This window comes from Halyomorpha halys, unplaced genomic scaffold (assembly GCF_000696795.3).
Source record: "Halyomorpha halys isolate HHAL.00 unplaced genomic scaffold, Hhal_1.1 Scaffold1286.1, whole genome shotgun sequence".
Taxonomy (NCBI): Eukaryota; Metazoa; Arthropoda; class Insecta; order Hemiptera; family Pentatomidae; genus Halyomorpha; species Halyomorpha halys.
The window spans coordinates 154,582-172,210 of NW_027113895.1; the positions used below are offsets into that span (position 1 = coordinate 154,582).

General features: G+C 31.1%; 1 protein-coding gene across 1 annotated transcript in view; it reads right to left on the reverse strand.

Annotated features, from left to right (window-relative positions):
- The window catches only part of LOC106689148 (dynein axonemal heavy chain 3), a 144,295-nt gene extending 129,606 nt beyond the window's left edge, over nucleotides 1-14,689 (reverse strand). Inside the window, exons 1-6 of the mRNA XM_067051158.1 lie at nucleotides 14,546-14,689; nucleotides 11,835-12,046; nucleotides 11,569-11,768; nucleotides 10,895-11,072; nucleotides 7,123-7,385; nucleotides 1,845-2,046 (exon numbers count right to left, since the gene is read on the reverse strand). Of these exons, the coding sequence (XP_066907259.1) occupies nucleotides 1,845-2,046; nucleotides 7,123-7,385; nucleotides 10,895-11,072; nucleotides 11,569-11,768; nucleotides 11,835-12,046; nucleotides 14,546-14,627 (1,137 nt within the window). The 5' untranslated portion in view covers nucleotides 14,628-14,689. The remainder of the gene's footprint in view (nucleotides 1-1,844; nucleotides 2,047-7,122; nucleotides 7,386-10,894; nucleotides 11,073-11,568; nucleotides 11,769-11,834; nucleotides 12,047-14,545) is intronic.
- Between the last annotated feature and the right edge of the window lie 2,940 nt (nucleotides 14,690-17,629).

The following is a 17,629-nucleotide window of genomic DNA, read 5'->3' on the forward strand; positions in this document are numbered from 1 at the left end:
ATACCTCCTTGGTGTTTTCCTACTCCAAGTTCTTAAAATAAAAAAACTTACCTATGTCCTTGATCTCCTCACTCTTTGTTCATCCATCCACATAAAACACCAGATCCCAACCGACTGATTTATGTATACCCTCCTATAGAATCACCTTCTTCAGAAAATCCTTTACCATATGCAACCTCCTTCTGGAACTCTCTCCCCATTTCCATTCGCCAATTCTCATCCATTCTTTCCTTTAAACAACCTCCTCATCATTGTAAACAATATAGTTAACCATATATTAATTAACATTATAAACAGTAGGTAGTTAAGCCAAGATCTCAATGTATTTTTATTTTGCTTACTGGAAAAATTTTAAATGCTTGCTAGACAAAAACCATAATATATAAACCATGTATTTATTCTTAGGGGATATATGACCCAGAATAAAATTATTTTTTTCATTTCATTTCAATATCCACAGGAGGTAAGGTAAAGCATTTTTTAACACAAGAATAGGCAATTTTGCACATTTTGGGTTTTTTAATGCACAGTTTCTATTTTCACTGAATAAAAATCCAGCCTCTAGTTATCACACTTATGTAAACTGTAAGTTGAAATATTTAGATATTTTTTATAATAAAAAAAGTTGAATGTAATTTGGAAACAGCTGTTATGCAGAACAAGAACAACCAGATCAAAATTATTGTAATAATTTATTTCCAATAAATCACTTTTTAAAAATTGTCTGCTGGACTCTGTGATCATTTAACTATTGACTATTTCTTCAATGGTCTGTAGTAATCCCAACTATAATATGCTGCTTTAGAAAATATACTTAAGCTTGTTTCAGTTTATTTAATAAATGTATATCTAATGTAATTACAATAAAATTTAAATGAAAACTTTACTGATAAATTACTCATATGATATTAGACTTCAACACTTCACCAGTACATTACTGGGCATCTGTTACCTTAATTTCTGGCCATATATTCGTATTCTAACATGGGCATTTGTAGTAGTTGGATGTTATACATGATGACTGTGTAAAAACACACTACTACAAATAGAAAGCACTCTTCTTAAATCCCTAGGAAAAGGTTACTTCTATCTTCTGACGGTCTTCATGGTGCTGGTTCTCTTCTTCAACATTCAAGGTTAAAGTAGACTGGACCCATTACCATCTTGTCACCAAGTTCTCCTCACCCACCAACTGAGGGAACTCCTCCTCAGTTAGAATAAAATTCCTGTTGTTCTTATCCTCACATGCAAAAATGTAACAACAATATAAAAGATTAAAAAAAAAAAAAAAAAAAAAACCAATCGAATTGATTGAGAATTATAGGATGTTCTTTGATGACCAAAAAGTTCAGAGTGGTTGATGACTTCAATGGAATAAATCAATATGGAACTAAAATGGAGGGTAGGTAACAGAACTGTTTTAGTCAAATTATTAGATTCTTATTAAACCTAACCTAAAAGATTAGAGAGGAAAAGATAACAGAGGGTATAGAAAATCCAACAGCTAAGACCCTCGATCATGACGGCTGATCGATCAGTTGAGACCAATTAATTTGTCTCATTTCATCCCAAAGATGTAAACTAAGTTTGTACTATTTTAAATTACTGAAACAGGAAAAATGAATAAAAAAGGAAGCAATTCGTAAATAAGTTATGATGAAGAGAGCTCAGAAACCAAATGAATGTTAATCAAAAATGATGGGAAGTCTCATCGTAGGTCATCATACAATGAGAAGAATTTGAGTTATCTAATTTAAATTATCCATTTATGTTAAATATAAGAATATAATCTGGATATATATTATATAAAAATACACTAATGTGCATTAAGAAAGCACTCTTACTTTAGCTTCCGCAGGTTTGATAATGTTAGTATAAGGAACAAATTCTCCTTCACCGGAAATCATGCCAATAATTTCAGTTTGGTTATTAAACTTTAACAGAGCTATTCCTTCAAAGCATTTCTTTAAATGAGGTTGTACCCTAAGAGGATCTTTGGTTTCAGACAATATCTCAAGAAGTTCATCATTTGACAAAAAAAAGAATCTGGAAAAAATTATTAAAGCTTGATGATTATATTAATATTAATCAATAAATAAAATAAAAAATCAAACACTTCATTAAATGACTTCTTACTAATATTTATAATTAAGTAATCTTACTTAAGTAACCTAATGTTTTTTCCCCTCTAACTATTTTTGAATGTGGAAAACAACTTCTATTTTTGATATTTCTTTCTCAATATAATTTCAGATGCTAATATAATTTCTAATTCTATAGGTAACTGTTTTATTTATTAAACCTTTAAAAAATAAATCAGATACTTCTGATTAATGATCTGTCTGTCATATTTTTACCTGAAAAACCATACATTTTTTTGACGGTTGTTATATACCAATTGATTTGTCTCTTTCTGAAGAATAATAAAAAAAATATTACTGATTATAAAAATGTAATGAGGCTTCAAGTAAAGTAGCCAAATATTTTTTTTTTTTTTTTGGGGGGGGAAACATATATTTGTTTTTGCTATCATCTGAAACCTCAAATACCATTTTTCAAAGAAATTAAAAAATAAGAAATGTTTCAACATGATTTATTAGGATTTTTTTTTCTTCCGGTGTCCATTGTTCATAACTCCTCTGCATTTTATCCAAATCCTAAGTTACTACAACCATTGGAAAGCTGAATGTATGCTCTTTCAACCTATATTTTGACTTAATACCCATGTAAGGATGTAATAGTTTGTTCCAAATAAATAAAACTGACAAACATTTTATTTTACATCTCCGATTATAATTTATTTAATTAGGTCCATTTTATGCCATTTGGTATAGAGTTTATAGAACCCTAAACCATTTCAAAGTTTCGTGTGGATTAGTGGAGTTGTGTTGAAATTGTGGTTATTTGTTCGATTTAAAAAAAACAAAAAGACCTGAACAAAGAAATGAAAAGTAAGCTGAAAATTTTGTGCGAATTTTTTTTTTCAATTATTTTAAAATTCGTATTTAAGGGTTCCACGAGGTGCTAAAAATGGATAACAACTTTGTTTCACTTCAAGAATTATTTTACCGTACTCTGATAGCCATCGGTCCGAATGGTTACAATATCGTACTAATATCAAAGCACAGTGAGGTTATTATATAAAATCAATTCATATTTTATGTATGTTATATGATAGATGATCAAATTATCTAAAAGAAGAAAAACAATACACCTAAATCTAACAAGTATTAATGATGATTCAGCGAATTTTGGTAATATTATATTAAATATGACCTTTTGTTAGAAAATCAAAAACCTAAATATGAAGAAGATAGTCAGGGTTGAAGTAAAAAAAGAACAGAATAGTTTTCAATTATTTATTGTCTGACTTTTTCCCCACTTTCCAGGGCTTCATCACGGCTAAAAAGATACAAAAAACAACTAAGAACATTACAACAATAAGATGCAAAAAGGTAAATTAAGGTAGTAAGGTAAAACATTATGTAAAAAATGTTGTAATGTTCTTAGTTGTTTTTTTTGTATCTTTTTAGCCATGATGAAGCCCTGCTAAGTGGGGCGAAACATCGGACAATAAAGAGTTGAAGCTATTTTGTTTTGTTTTTTACTGCAATCCTGACCATCTTCTTCATATTTTAAAATATACGGTCAACAATTTATATATATATATATATATAAACCTAAATAGGACCAGTGTAAATGATGATACTGTTGTATTCATTATTCATATAATCGTTTATAACTCCTCAATTTTTTTTTTTTCGTAGACTAGATATTTTTTGGGTTCATGATTAAATTTTCAACAAATAAAAAAAAAAATACTGCCATTAGAGTATTATTAGCAAAAATACCAATTTATGGAATTTTGGTAGGTTCTATTAGAAATTTGTCTACTTTTATTACAACTTGAAGGCTATATATTCCCGACTAATCTAGAAGGTCATTTGATAGATTGTGTATTGATTGCCTTTTTAGATCTTTATTGAACCAACATCATCAATTCACCAACATTGGGATTACAAAAATTTTTTCTATTACAATTTCAAGGGAACTGGGGTAATGAAAGTAGTGAGTTGTCACACCAGATATTTTATGTTTATCCATTTACTGGTGCAGTGAAACCTATTGATAAGGACCACTCACTTTAAAGGACACTTCTATTTCTAGAAACATTTTAATTGTACGGTACCATTACATATGAAAATAATGTTTTAGAAACCTCTTTTCAAGCAACCCTCTAGATAGCGAATGTGGGCAATGAAAATTACCCTAAAATGGTTTTTAATATTTAAAGCATTCAAAAATATTTCTTTATTTTTGCACAGATTTAGTGCTGCTCTGAACTCAATTTGAATAAAACAGTAATTAAAATTTAATCCACATATGCAATAAGGAATCATCTAATATTTTTGTGAATTAGTGTTTTATCCATCATTTAATTTTACAACATGTACTCAGGATACAAGGTTCCCTACCCTATATCACTGTTGGATACAGATAGAACCTAGAGTTTTTTTTTAATGAAAAAATTATCGATATAGCTTTTAAAAGAATAAAAAAATCTGTTTGGTTCCTTATCACATATGCTGGTTCAATTTATGTTGCCAAATCATAATAATAATGTATTTGTTTATGTTTAATTGTGACAACAATTGATATCAAATTTTCAATTGTGTTCATTTAATTTAATTCATTCATCCTCAAATCTAGTAATAGCAAAGCATTTCTGGGTCTGCTAGTCTTGATAAAAGAACATATTGCAAGGTATATATTGAAAACATTTTGTACTAAAAATTATTGGGTTTGGTGAAATAGGTTTTTTACAAAACTTAAGTATAATAAATGTCCTACAAAAGAGGTTATATAACTTATTTTTGAGATAAAGAACCAATTATTTTTTTAATATACTTCAATTTTTATAAGAATAAATTTTTCACTCAACTCCTTAATTTTCGAGATACAATGTGGAAACTGATGAATTAAATGTTTTTATTATCCTTCCTACTCATCCACACACCTAAACCCGATGCACAAATCCTTCTCCAAAGAGATATAACAAAACATAAGGAGTTTAGGGGTCAATACGTAGTAAGGAAGTACTGTTTCGAGATCAATAGTTGTGTAGGGAGGTGATTTGGTCAGGGTCACATTCAACTGCCAGGTTTTTCTCCTGATAAAAAGATACCCACTTTTTAGATGCTGGGTGCATCCTGGAGATCTATGAATATACATGTGATATCATTTCATATTTAATATGTCCAGTTCAACATTTACAATGGAAATTATTTAATATATAAATATAATCCAGAAATAATTATTAACTTTTATTCATGCTATATTCTTCTACTTAATATTGCTATTCATTAATACCAAAAGGGTTTAATTCATTTATGATAAGATGTGACAAGAAGTCTGTTATTATTATTATTAAAAAGAAATCAGGGAACATTATTAAGTGAATTGACAAATTCAAGAGTAAAAAATGTAAAGATGAAATTAAGTCAGGTAATTTAATTTATTCATCTGAAATACTTAACACACACAACTTTAAAACATAGAATTTCAGTTGTAACTTATTGAATTAAGTCCCTAAAACTGCATTAATATTAAGTTTTTTTTTATTAATTAATAAAAATAAGTTTTAATGTTTAGTAAATTTATTTTTTTTTAAAGTTTATATATTATAGTCATATTTATATTTTAATATATTTAATGTTAAGTGTTATTAATATAAAGGTGATTCGATGTACACATAAATAGCTTGGAACAAGAATATGACAAGCCACATTATAAAAGGAGTTCAGCAGAGCAGTTTTGATTTTATGATTGCCAATATCACGAAAACTAAAACTTCTACAAAGATAATCACTATAAATTACATTACAGTGCATTAAAAGTAGTTTCAATTGGAGTGTTAATAGACATGTACTACCTCTATAGATCCTCTACCTCTATAGATATGATTTTTCAAATATTAAAGTGTTGTCCAAAATAATGAGATATCAACATTTTGTGAATTTATGTCAATCAATAATAAGGAAACTACCTACTAAGCCTATAAAGATAATCATAATAAATTATATTATGCTGCATTTCAGTAGCTCTAATTTCAGCGCTAATAGACATCTGTCTTTAGATATAATAGATTCCTCAGATTTAGTTTAGAGAATCCTGATTTAACATTTTTCTTTCTTCTTTGAATACCACAGTGTTTTTTGAATTACAAGAAATCAATATTTTCCATATTTATTTCTGAAAAGATGCAACTACTACTTCTACTAATCAGTATAAATAAACCACATTATGATGCATTTAACTGACTTCAATTTGGGTAATGATCGACATTTGTACATCTACTAATTGTTTTGTAAAACATTGTATTTCAGGAACTATTGAACGTACATCTAGCCTGATGTTAGAACAGAATGAAGCTGAGGCAGATAATTTAATAAGCACAACAAATTGCCAGAATGGTGGATGGAGAAGTGTGAAAAATGCTGCTAACATGGGAAACAAGGTGGAGAGGGAGACCAACAGTGAGATGGTCACATGGTATGGTGGAATTTTAACACTAGTCTATTAGATTAGTAAATTTACTCAGCTTTAAAAAAAGTGTCAACATTTCTTCTTTCTTACAATAGACAGCTTCAAACATACTGAACACTGCATGAAAAATGAGGAAAATTTTATGTTTTATCTAGAATAAAATGAACTTTCAGTAGTGTGTACTTGCAAAAATTTCAACATTCATTTTTGTTAAATGTTTATAATAATACACTAAACAGTTTAATTACTACTGACTACTGCACTTGAATTCTCAAAGTACTAGAAAAAAAGAAAAAAACATTTTACTTAAGTTTTTTAGCTTTACTACATATCTTTAATTATAGTTAATGAATGTCAGGCTATCCACCGTTAATAAAAAGACAATTATGTCTAAGAGAGACATGGAGAAGAACCATGGAAAAGGAGGTACAAAAAGCAGATTAGACATGGTTCAGGGTTAATCAACTTGCAAGAGACTGAGTTGGATGGTGGATATTCATGGCAGCCCTATGTCTCCCCTAAGGGATTTCCAGGTTTAAAGCAATTAATAACAATTAAATATTTTAGATAACATACCTTGGAAAAAACAGGCGTTTTTTTTCTAAATAATCATTAAGACCTTTTTGGATATCTTCAAGAAGAGAATTTAATTTCCGCAAAACTGTAAGAAGATTGGGGTAATCAGTAGCAACTAATATATGGGTATCTTGTTCTGTATTTTTCATTATTTCTTTCCAGGTAGTATCAACTGTACGGAAATTTCTAGCTTCTTCTGGCATTTGTCTCATAATGTCTTCAGAACTGAAGATGGACTCTAGATACATCCATGTGATTTGAACCTGTAATAATCAAATTCCATATTGTTAAAAGTTTAGAGGTTTATTTAATTCTTTTGAAGTCTAGTCTAGACAAATTAAAGTGTCTAATAAATAGTTATTTCATTATTTTTGAATAAACTAATTTTACCACCTCATTTTTTTTATTATTTTATTATCATTGACCAGAATAAAAATAAAAAGTTAAGAACCTAAAAAAACACTTTTTTAACACAAAATTAATTTAACAAAAAATTTTAACCTATGACTCAATTTGTATGGACTTTGATGAACTAGAAGAAAGAAGGTAAATAAGATGGAAGAAGTAGAAAGTGAAAATAAAGATATTAAGAAGAGAAACCTCAGTTAAAATATTAAGGTAAATAACTCAATATTGTTCCTCTTCAGTTTGTTTTACCAAAATGTAAGATAGAGTAATTGTGTAAAAACAACTAGTATCAAGAAAATTGTATTGCATAATGGGGAATCTCAAAACAATATGGTAAATATTGTACATTATATATTTATGCAATGAAAAAACATTTATTAAAAAAATAAAATAAAATGAAATAACTGATAACAATGAAAATTTTGAATTTTTATTAATAAAGGTTACAGTGGTGAAACAACAGATGATGCCAAAGAAGATGAATATAAGTGCACATATAATGGAATATAATATGAAATTAAGATAGTAACCAACGAAAAGGGTTATAATAATAATTTAAAAAAACAAAACAAAAAAAATAGCAAAACTATAGTTCATTCATTTACTTGTAATTAATTATACACCTAATTTTCTTATAGCATAATCATTCTATAACCCGGATCAAGCACAAGGGCAAATATGAATGGTATAATCGACAAACAATCAAATAGCAGCTATTAATAAATGTTAGTTTAATCAACAAAATGTTTAGTTGAAACTTATAACATTTATAACTGATCAAAAGTATTAAACCAACAGACCAACAGAAGTACTATCGTATATAGCTCGCACTCTATCACAATCTATCCACTCATCCCCCCCTCATCCATCTTATCCATCACAATTGGGGAGAAAAATGTTGCAAGGTATTTGTCATTTCAACTACCATTATTATTCCAGGATTAATTTAATCTAAAGATTTACATTTTTAATAAATATAAAATACAAACTAACTGTACAGAATACGAAGAAGTAGTTGTACTCAAAACTTAAAAAAATAGTTCAAGTGGTAATTATAAAATTTTTAATTATTTGTACATGATATAAATAAAAGATTTAAAGAAGCCAATGAAATTGTTGTTCTTACATTTTCTTCATTTAAGAGATTTTGTGCAGATGAAGCTGGGTAGTAGGATCCAAAGTGGTGATGATGGAGGTAAGTCCTTGAATTTCAACCAGACCTGATTTTTTGGATTTGTCTCAGCACTCTACAAATGCTAAGTACAAACTTTGTGGCTTGAAACATCTTCTGGAAGTGGTAGCAGAAGAGACAAAGATCTTGTTGAGGAGGTGATCCAAGGTTTCTATTTGGATTTAACCTGTGTACAAAGCCATAAAGCACTTTATGGTTGCAGATGTAACGGCTTCTTCAGATGATTCTGGCTGCAAAACACTTCAGCCAGATCAGAAAATTGGTACTTGAACTTCGCTCGCTAACAAATTTAGTTTTGGCCAAATGGTGCTGAGGTTGTCACATCCGGTTACACATGAGTGAAGAGTAAAGTTCATGGTAATAGAGGTGGTCTGAGAGTGACAATGGTTTTACGAAGTTGCTAAATAGTCACAGAAGTCCCTTCTTCGATTGGAACTTTTCTTCAACCAGAGGTGTCAAAATTTTAAGAACAAACATTTACATTAAAATTACATCTTTTATTTACATTTTATTACACTTCAATAAAAAAATTATAATTATCATTTGAATAATCTTTTAAGTTTTAAGTACAATCATTTCTTCATGTTTTATACAAGTGATTTGTATTTTATACTTAATGTTTTGCAAGAATTTATTAAAAATTAAAACAAATAGTTCTTTTTTTTCTATTCTCTCACAATTCATTTTTCATCGTTTTCATTATCAGTCATGTTTAAGAAAAACATTGATTCTAAACATTCTCTTGTGGCCTGAAATGAAATTAATTAAATTTGCTTCAAATTCATTCTATTTGAATGTTTTGCAGAATGAATTTTTTTTTTTTACGACTTCACAAAATATGAGATGATTATGAAAATGTTTGACTTTTTGGAGGGACGTAGTTTTGGATTTTTTTGGTAACAAATGGAAAAAGTACAGATTTTGAAGATATCCCAGGGCTATAATGCTGCCGGTTCCTATCATGGTTTCGATTCCTAGAGAGGTGTAGTTGGCAAACCTGACCGTTCCTATTCTGTTTTTGCTGTTGAGGAGGCTGAATCTAATCCATGGCTCTGTCTCATATTCTGTTTAGCAATGTTAGAATAATACCAGACAATTTCCTTAAAACCCCACCTTGCTTTCATTCCATAGCTTCCTTATACCGACCTTTACTAATAATGTCTTTGGTCCATACCATAGATGCTAGAAATATAGAAGTGATAGGTAATTTGTTAAGTGAAGTAAGATATAATAGTATGCATAATATTTTTAAATTGAAGTTAAGGATATTGTACGTCTCGCACAAACTAAATTGATTTCTATTTGAAACATCTGTATTTTAAAATAAATTATACATCTGATTAGATTTTAATATGTTATTTTCTCACTGCCAAAGGTAGGGAAGCTTTTTATTCATCCATAAATTCTACTATTTGAGTTTTTCTTGACCGCACCCGGACCATATTCCTTTCATCTTCACACACGGTCAATCAATAATCTTCCAGTATGTCACGAAACACACGGGGCCCTCAAGATACAAACACCAAGAAGCCCTGCAACGTGGGGCGAAACGTTGGCTCATTAAATTAGTATATTTCTACTATTTGAGTTTTTCTTGACCGCACCCGGACCATATTCCTTTCATAAATTTAAAAACTATGTTTTCAGAATCAGAAGTTTCACTTACATTTAATTTTTATATAATAATGAACAAAGATGGTTCCATATTGGTCTGTGGTCAATTTTGTGTTCAAATTCAAATTTCGGTGAAGTTTTCAGGAGTTGTGCGGGTTGGTCTCATATTGATTTAATCTGATTCCACCCACCACCTTTTGCTTGCACATGTATAAACATGTTTCCCTTATTTAACCTATATTTTAAAAATGGCTTGTCCAATTTGGTTCAATATTAGAGAAAGGTGGAGGATTACTGTAAACTGAGTCTAGTATAAATTTCATTAGATTCTTTCTACAACTTAACCATATTCATAAACATTTTTTCTCGGCATACCTATATTTCTTAAATGGCTCATTTGATAGACCCATGTTTTATAGGCTATGAAACAGAGGTAAAATGCACCCCAAATTTTTGATACAGTGCCAAAGTTTATTATTTTTTATTAAATATAGCAATAAATGAATAAAATTACACTTTACAATTATCTATATTATTTTAACACACATAAAAATCTACCTGTATCCAAGCATCTAGTATATCCTGCATTGATACAAGTTTTTCCTCCCATTCTTGCATTTCTTTTTCAAATGGTTTAACATAAGGAGAACCTCTCATTGTCTGTGCTTTCAGAATATGATCATCAAGCATTACTTGTATATCATCCACAGCAGATAATATAGAAACCCCAGTTTCCCTGTAAATGAATTTTTTTTTTATATCCCATAATGCACTAACTTTAGATGCTAAAAGACTGAAGTGAATTTAACATGACATTTATATAATACAATAATAATAATAGATGAACAAGTTTAATTAGGAATACTTAAATATAATATGAATTCAATTAAACATAAAACCAAAGACAAACATGTTTTTTCAAGTGCACATTATAACCGTTATGACTGATAAAATCCGAGGTAACTTAAAAGGGCTTTAAATCAATTATTCAAACCTTCTAAAAAGTAACTTAACTATAATCCCTAGGACTGGTTTTACCCAAACTGGGGGAATTAATGCATTATTGCAGTCAGAAGAGTTGTTATGGGTTCTATTACACCCACAAATTTACATCCAGTAAATAATCATCAAATTTGCCAACTATTACTATATTATTATTAATACTTCTGCCTCAAAAAGTGAGATAATAAAGAGATTAAAGAATATACAATAAATAGGATAAAAGAACTTACCTGAATGTGCCCAGTTCAAAACAAATATCAACCCATTCAAGTTTCATTTTTTCTAAATTCTTTTCTAAAGAAAATTCTCTTGATGCACTTACACTAATTTCTTCAAGCTTTGTTACAAACTTAATTAGTCCAAGCTCAATCATTTCTGATAATGAAGTTTTGTCAGTGATCTCTAAAGGAACACCAGCTGCTTCACTGATCTGTTAAAGAAGAAATTGTTATTTCATCCACTATACTGTAAGTAAAATATTTTGAGAAACAATTACCAATTTCCAATGTCTTTCTTGTAAGCCAGGATTACAAACAGCCTGTAAAACTGGTAGAAACTGTTTAAACTTATCTATTTTTCCCCTGACAAGCTCTGCAATTCTTCTAGAACCTGGGACATCAGAAAAAGTACGGGAAAGTTTATAAAGAGTTCGCCACATATTTTCAACTGATTCCTTAACCGCTTCAGCATCGATTCCTTGAAATGGTCCTGAACAATATAAAATACAAATTACAACCAATGTCCATGTAAATAATGAATAATTTATTTCTGAAATTAATTTTCTCCTCACAAACCAAAACACTTAAATAGGTAATATTAGTAGGTTTCAAAAATTTAGTTTTAGAAACTTTGATCTAGTATAATCTAACCTGTATCAAGCTAACTTTTGAACTTAAATTTTAATTTAAAAGTAGCATTCATAATACTGAAACAATATACTTTTAGAGTAGGTTACATAAGAGAACAACTAATATTCTCCACAAAAATATATAAACTTCAAAATCTTTCCATGTCAAATAGTGTCCTAAAGTGGTTCCTCTCCTTCCTGTCCCATCGTTCCCAAACAGTCATCATTCCAAATAAACCTCCTTTGTCCCCCCCTTCGTCTGACACGAGTATCCTATCCTCTCTCATCTTCCCCCACTTTGACTACGGTTTCTTGGTCTATGGAGGGCTATCTGTAGGACTAGAGTTGAGACTGAAGAGACTCATGAATTGCTATGTAAGATTTATCTTTGGGTTTCCAAGGCGCTCTCAAGTCTTCCGCTGATATACCGAGTTGAAGTGGCTCTATCCAACCTCCCGAAGGCAATATCTCCTTGGTGTTTTCCTATTCCAAGTTCTTAAAATCAAAAAATGTACCTATATCCTTGATCTCCTCACTCTTCGTTCAACCATCGACTCATTAAACACCATATCCCAACCGACTGCTTTATATATGCCCTCCTCTAAAACCGCCTTCTTTAGCAAATCCTTCGTCATATGTGGAACCTCCTTCTGGAGTTCTCTTCCCATCTCCATTCAAGGATTGATTGTCTGCTATCTTGTTATATTAGGCTACCTCTAGGCTCTTCCCTCTTTACTTCTAAATCTTCTTGGTGGTCTGTAATGTCTGGCAACCCCAGCACTGCTGAGAGAGTAGGATCAGACTGATCATCTAATCGGCTGTCAGTGTTAATCCCCAGACCTGATGAAAATCTCATTTTTCTTATTTTAGAAATGCTCCAAACTGATTAGAATGCCAAGTTAAGAAGAAAATTTTATAAAGAAATGAAGGAATTTAAGAAAGTTATCTTACCCAGAACTATACTAAAATAAAGATGGTGATTAGCAATCCATCTATAATCATGGTAGTGTGGAGATAATATCTTAGTAATTTATTAAAAGTTCAGAAATCAAAGGCAAACATTATAGTGTGAATCTGCCAAAGCATATCAACAATAATGATGTGAAACCTCCAGATAATGAACATTTTTTCTTGATAAGAATGCTACCCTAAAGAATAATAGAAGTCCTGGCCTGGATAGTACAGATACAAAGGTGTAAAGATTAAAGGAGAAAATATATTAAAAGAGAATTATAATATAATGTTCAAGATCTAGGATTACTGTTGTCGAGGTGGGTTATTTTCTCAACTATTCCGCTTGTCCAGAAGGTCGTGACAATGCGTGTTCAGTTAATAAAGGTAAGGTAGTTGACAGGAAAGATGTCTAGATAGAATGAGACTAAGGGGTGATACCCATTATATCTCAGAGGATGGTAACCTCGTCCTATCAGGTATTATTCCGATAAACAGCAGGGAGGAATGCAGACCTGAAGGGTAGCTAGCCTCAAGAGTCATGCAGGAAGGTGCCCTCGTCCTGCCGGGTACTATTCCAACAGAGACGAAGGAGGTATGTGAGCCCAGAGGGTAGCTAGTCGCCAGAGCTTACGAAAGGATAAAGGTAGAGGAGAGAGAGGAGTCCACAGAGAAGAAGAAATCTCATTTAAACAAAAAATACTAGTTTGAGAGAATAACTTGAACATTTTTCGATGGATTAATTACTCTGTTAAGTCTAAAAAGGTCGGTGAGAGGCACCTCCTGTGAGTACGCATTTATCTCTTTATTGTTCTAAAATATTTACAATTTTGATGTTTTTTTTACAATTGTATTATTATTATTATTTACAAGTTAATTGATAAGATGATCATATAGAATAAACATGAGTGGCACTCCTGGGTGTAGAATAAACGTGAACGGCTTGAAGTTTCTCGTCTCATTGTGAAGTTCGCTGCCAGTACGGCCGGTCTCGGATCGGTAGCGCTGCTATACTGTTATAAGTCTCATTTAAAAAAAAAAAGAAAAGAAAAGAAATGATGAACTGCAATAATTATGGAGGAATATCTTGAATAAGTTTGTTATATAAAGTCTTTGTAATTCTGCTGAATAGCGGTTGAAGCTTTTAAGAATATGGGTACACTAATAACTGAAAGTAATGAAATGGGGCAGTAACTGAAAGCAAGGATAGCTGCCTGCCAGAAATGCCGCTTTGTCTTGAGGTAACTGTCAATTATAGTGTGCTGCCCAACAGGATCAAGATCATGGTGTATGATAAAATTGTAAGACTTGTCACCTATGGTTCTGAGACCTGTATGATATCTGAGGTGTCAGTAAGAGTACACAATTTTATTATTAATCATAATTTTTTTATAATTGAATTTACTTACCAAAGTACCACTTTTCATATTGATCATGAAATTCAAGTGCTGTGTGCCATAGCTTATAGAATGGATCTATTTGATGAACCATTTTATGAAAATTAGTAAATGGAGTTTTTTCAAAATCTAGGAGTGTTTCTTCAAGATTGATTTTCTAAAACAGTTTAATCAAATGTAGGCATCACAATGAATAGTTCTAAACAAAGAAACAAGTTAAATATGAGTTTAAATACACATTAATTAAACTGATGGATAGTCTCCACCCTTGGGTATTCTGTTTTGACAAAGTTAAATATGATAATTTAACCTTTTCCACTTCATCGTGGTCGCTATAGTAACACAATTGTACTTATATATATAATCAATTTAGCATAAAATTTTTTATTATATGCAAGTACGAGGTATTTCAGGTTTAAGTGCCCAAACTGAAAATATGAATTAAGGATATCAATCTAAAGAAGGATTTAAGTAGGATTTCTACCCCTAGTTACCTCTACTTTATCCTCCATCGTTTACTACTTAAGTTATAAAAACAACTAATTCAAATTTAACTCTTTTAAAAGCTGTGTTCTGATTGCCGTGACCTAATTTGTAAAAAATTAGGCCACACCTGTTGGGCGACAAAATGTAATAATAAAAAAATATTAAAAATAAAAAGAATTTTAATCGTTTTTTAACTTGTTTCAAATATACAGGAGATAGCTTGGGTTGAAATTAAAAACTTCAATATTTAACAGATAATATAATTTTATAACATAAGAGACTTTTCTCAGGGCGGGTTACCTGGCAATCAGGACAGACGACACTTTACTACTAATAAGACTAACTTAATTTCTAGACATTTTACAAACACAATAAATTCTACTTAGAAACAAGACTAACCAATTACACAGCTTCCACTGATAATTGTTGATCTCTTCTCAATGATGCTATATCCAACTCCCAACAATGGCTTTTTTTCTTTCTCCTCTCTAGCTGAACGGACGTCTTCTCACCAAGCTCGCAAAATCAAGAGTCACTGTATCCTCTCCCTATCTTCAACTTTCCCTGGTCGATCCAAAAAATAATCGATTGTAGTACAATCGCTCTGCTTTATTTGCTATAATTTGCGATGTAATTAGTTTATTGATAATTTTCACTTTCTTCCATTTCTTCTTTGAATATTCCTTTTCCATAATTACTGTATAGTAACAACAAAAGTTGAAACATTTCAATCCATATTATCAAACAAACAACCCAACGAACACTTCGGAAGGACGCGCACCGCCATCTATCTCGTTTTGAAAAGCGTCTTTATTTTAGATAATGAAAACTGGTTAGCTTGCTTTTTGATTTAAAACAACAAATAAACAATATACATAAATAAAAACATAATTAAAATAATTTATCTATAAATATCAACTATTTATTAAAAAAGAGGATATTACAATATATATATACATATACATATATATAACTTAAATATTGATGAAGCCTATATAACGTGCCATGAAGCCACTTTATGCCTCCTCTACTTTTGGGGTGCCCAGGTGTGTTGAGAAGCCAAGTTACGTCAAGGTCGATTTATGTTGGAAACATGGCATTGTCAAATTCTCTGCCTGAATCTGATGAGATGCGCCCCGGAGCTCCGTAAAATTGAAACCACAATCGGAAAGCTACCAACACTGCTTCCGACAACTTGTCCAGCACCTGATGCGCCATTGCTACGTTACTGAAGAGATCAAATATGGTTATCCATTTATATCCTCTTCTAGTGAAAGTGTCAACCTGTAGATCATTGAGCGGTAGGTATCTCCTGTGGTCAAGGCAAGTGGAGGACTTGGAGAAGAAGCGAAAAAACAGGTAGAATCGAGGAGAGTTTTGAGCAGTGTACTCACAGAGGGGCGTTGGAGAACCACCATGTGAGAGGAGCACGGCGGTTTGCCTATTATACGAGCGAAGAGAGGAGTAATCTGTCTGATTGACCCTGGGAAACACATTTGTCTGCCGAGAGGCCCTATAGAGATGAGTGGTGGAAAGAGGGAACTACAGGTCAGAGTATGTAAGTGTCAGTTGATCACTCTGGTTAGGCCTTGTAGCATTAAAGGGAAAACAGAAATGGAATTGGGTAACTGGGGGGTTAAGGGAGGAAAGGTAACAGTCTATGTAATGAGGAAAATGCCCCGAAACAACCAGATAATCATTGATTATCACTGATAATCATTGACTATGAGATATTTTGGAAAAGGTGGTAGCGAAAATAAGAAATAGTGGGGTTCAGTGGAATATTAGAATTGGAGTGAAGAGGTAGAGCTGTCAGAAGCTCGTGTGTGACTGTAAGCGAGAACGGCCATGATTAACTAGAGGGAGAGTAGGAAAGAGGCCATATTGAAGTAATATGATGATATTTTTTGTAAAGAAAGGGAAGTACCGAGGGCTACAGGAAAAATGGTGCACGAAATCACATTGAAGCAGGATAGGGTGAAGCACGTGAAGGAGAGGTGATATCCTCAGGCACTTCGTAGACACATTAGGGAAGAAATAGAAAGTTTACCGAAGCAAGTGATAATTGTGGACAGCACTCCGCCCTACAACAGTCCATTGTGAGCAGTACGCAAAAAGAGTGCCTCGGACGCTCAATTGACCATATTATGGTCGATAATATGATATATAATTATTATACATAATAATATATAACCCAGTCGTTCTCATTCAAAGACGCTGTAACGTGTTTCTGCCTCTGTTACACCTTACCTCACTTTCTTATGACAGCACTGTCTCATAAATATTATCCACGGTCGACTATCTTCTCATCTATCAATGAACAATTTTTCCATACAATACTTAATTCTAATTTTCGTTTTTTTATTTCTCTAGACATGAGAAAAATAAACTAAAACAATATAGTGATTACAATAATAAATTATGATAAATTTAGCATTGAAATATTTTGACAAGGAAATCAAAATTGACCTAAAGAAAAAAATTTAAAAACATTTTTATTAAAATTAAAATTATTTTAATTTTAAAAATGTTGTATTCTCATTTCGGAATTTTAGTGAAGATTATTTTAGTATTAGTGAAAAAATAAAAAATGTGTGGAATTACATAGAT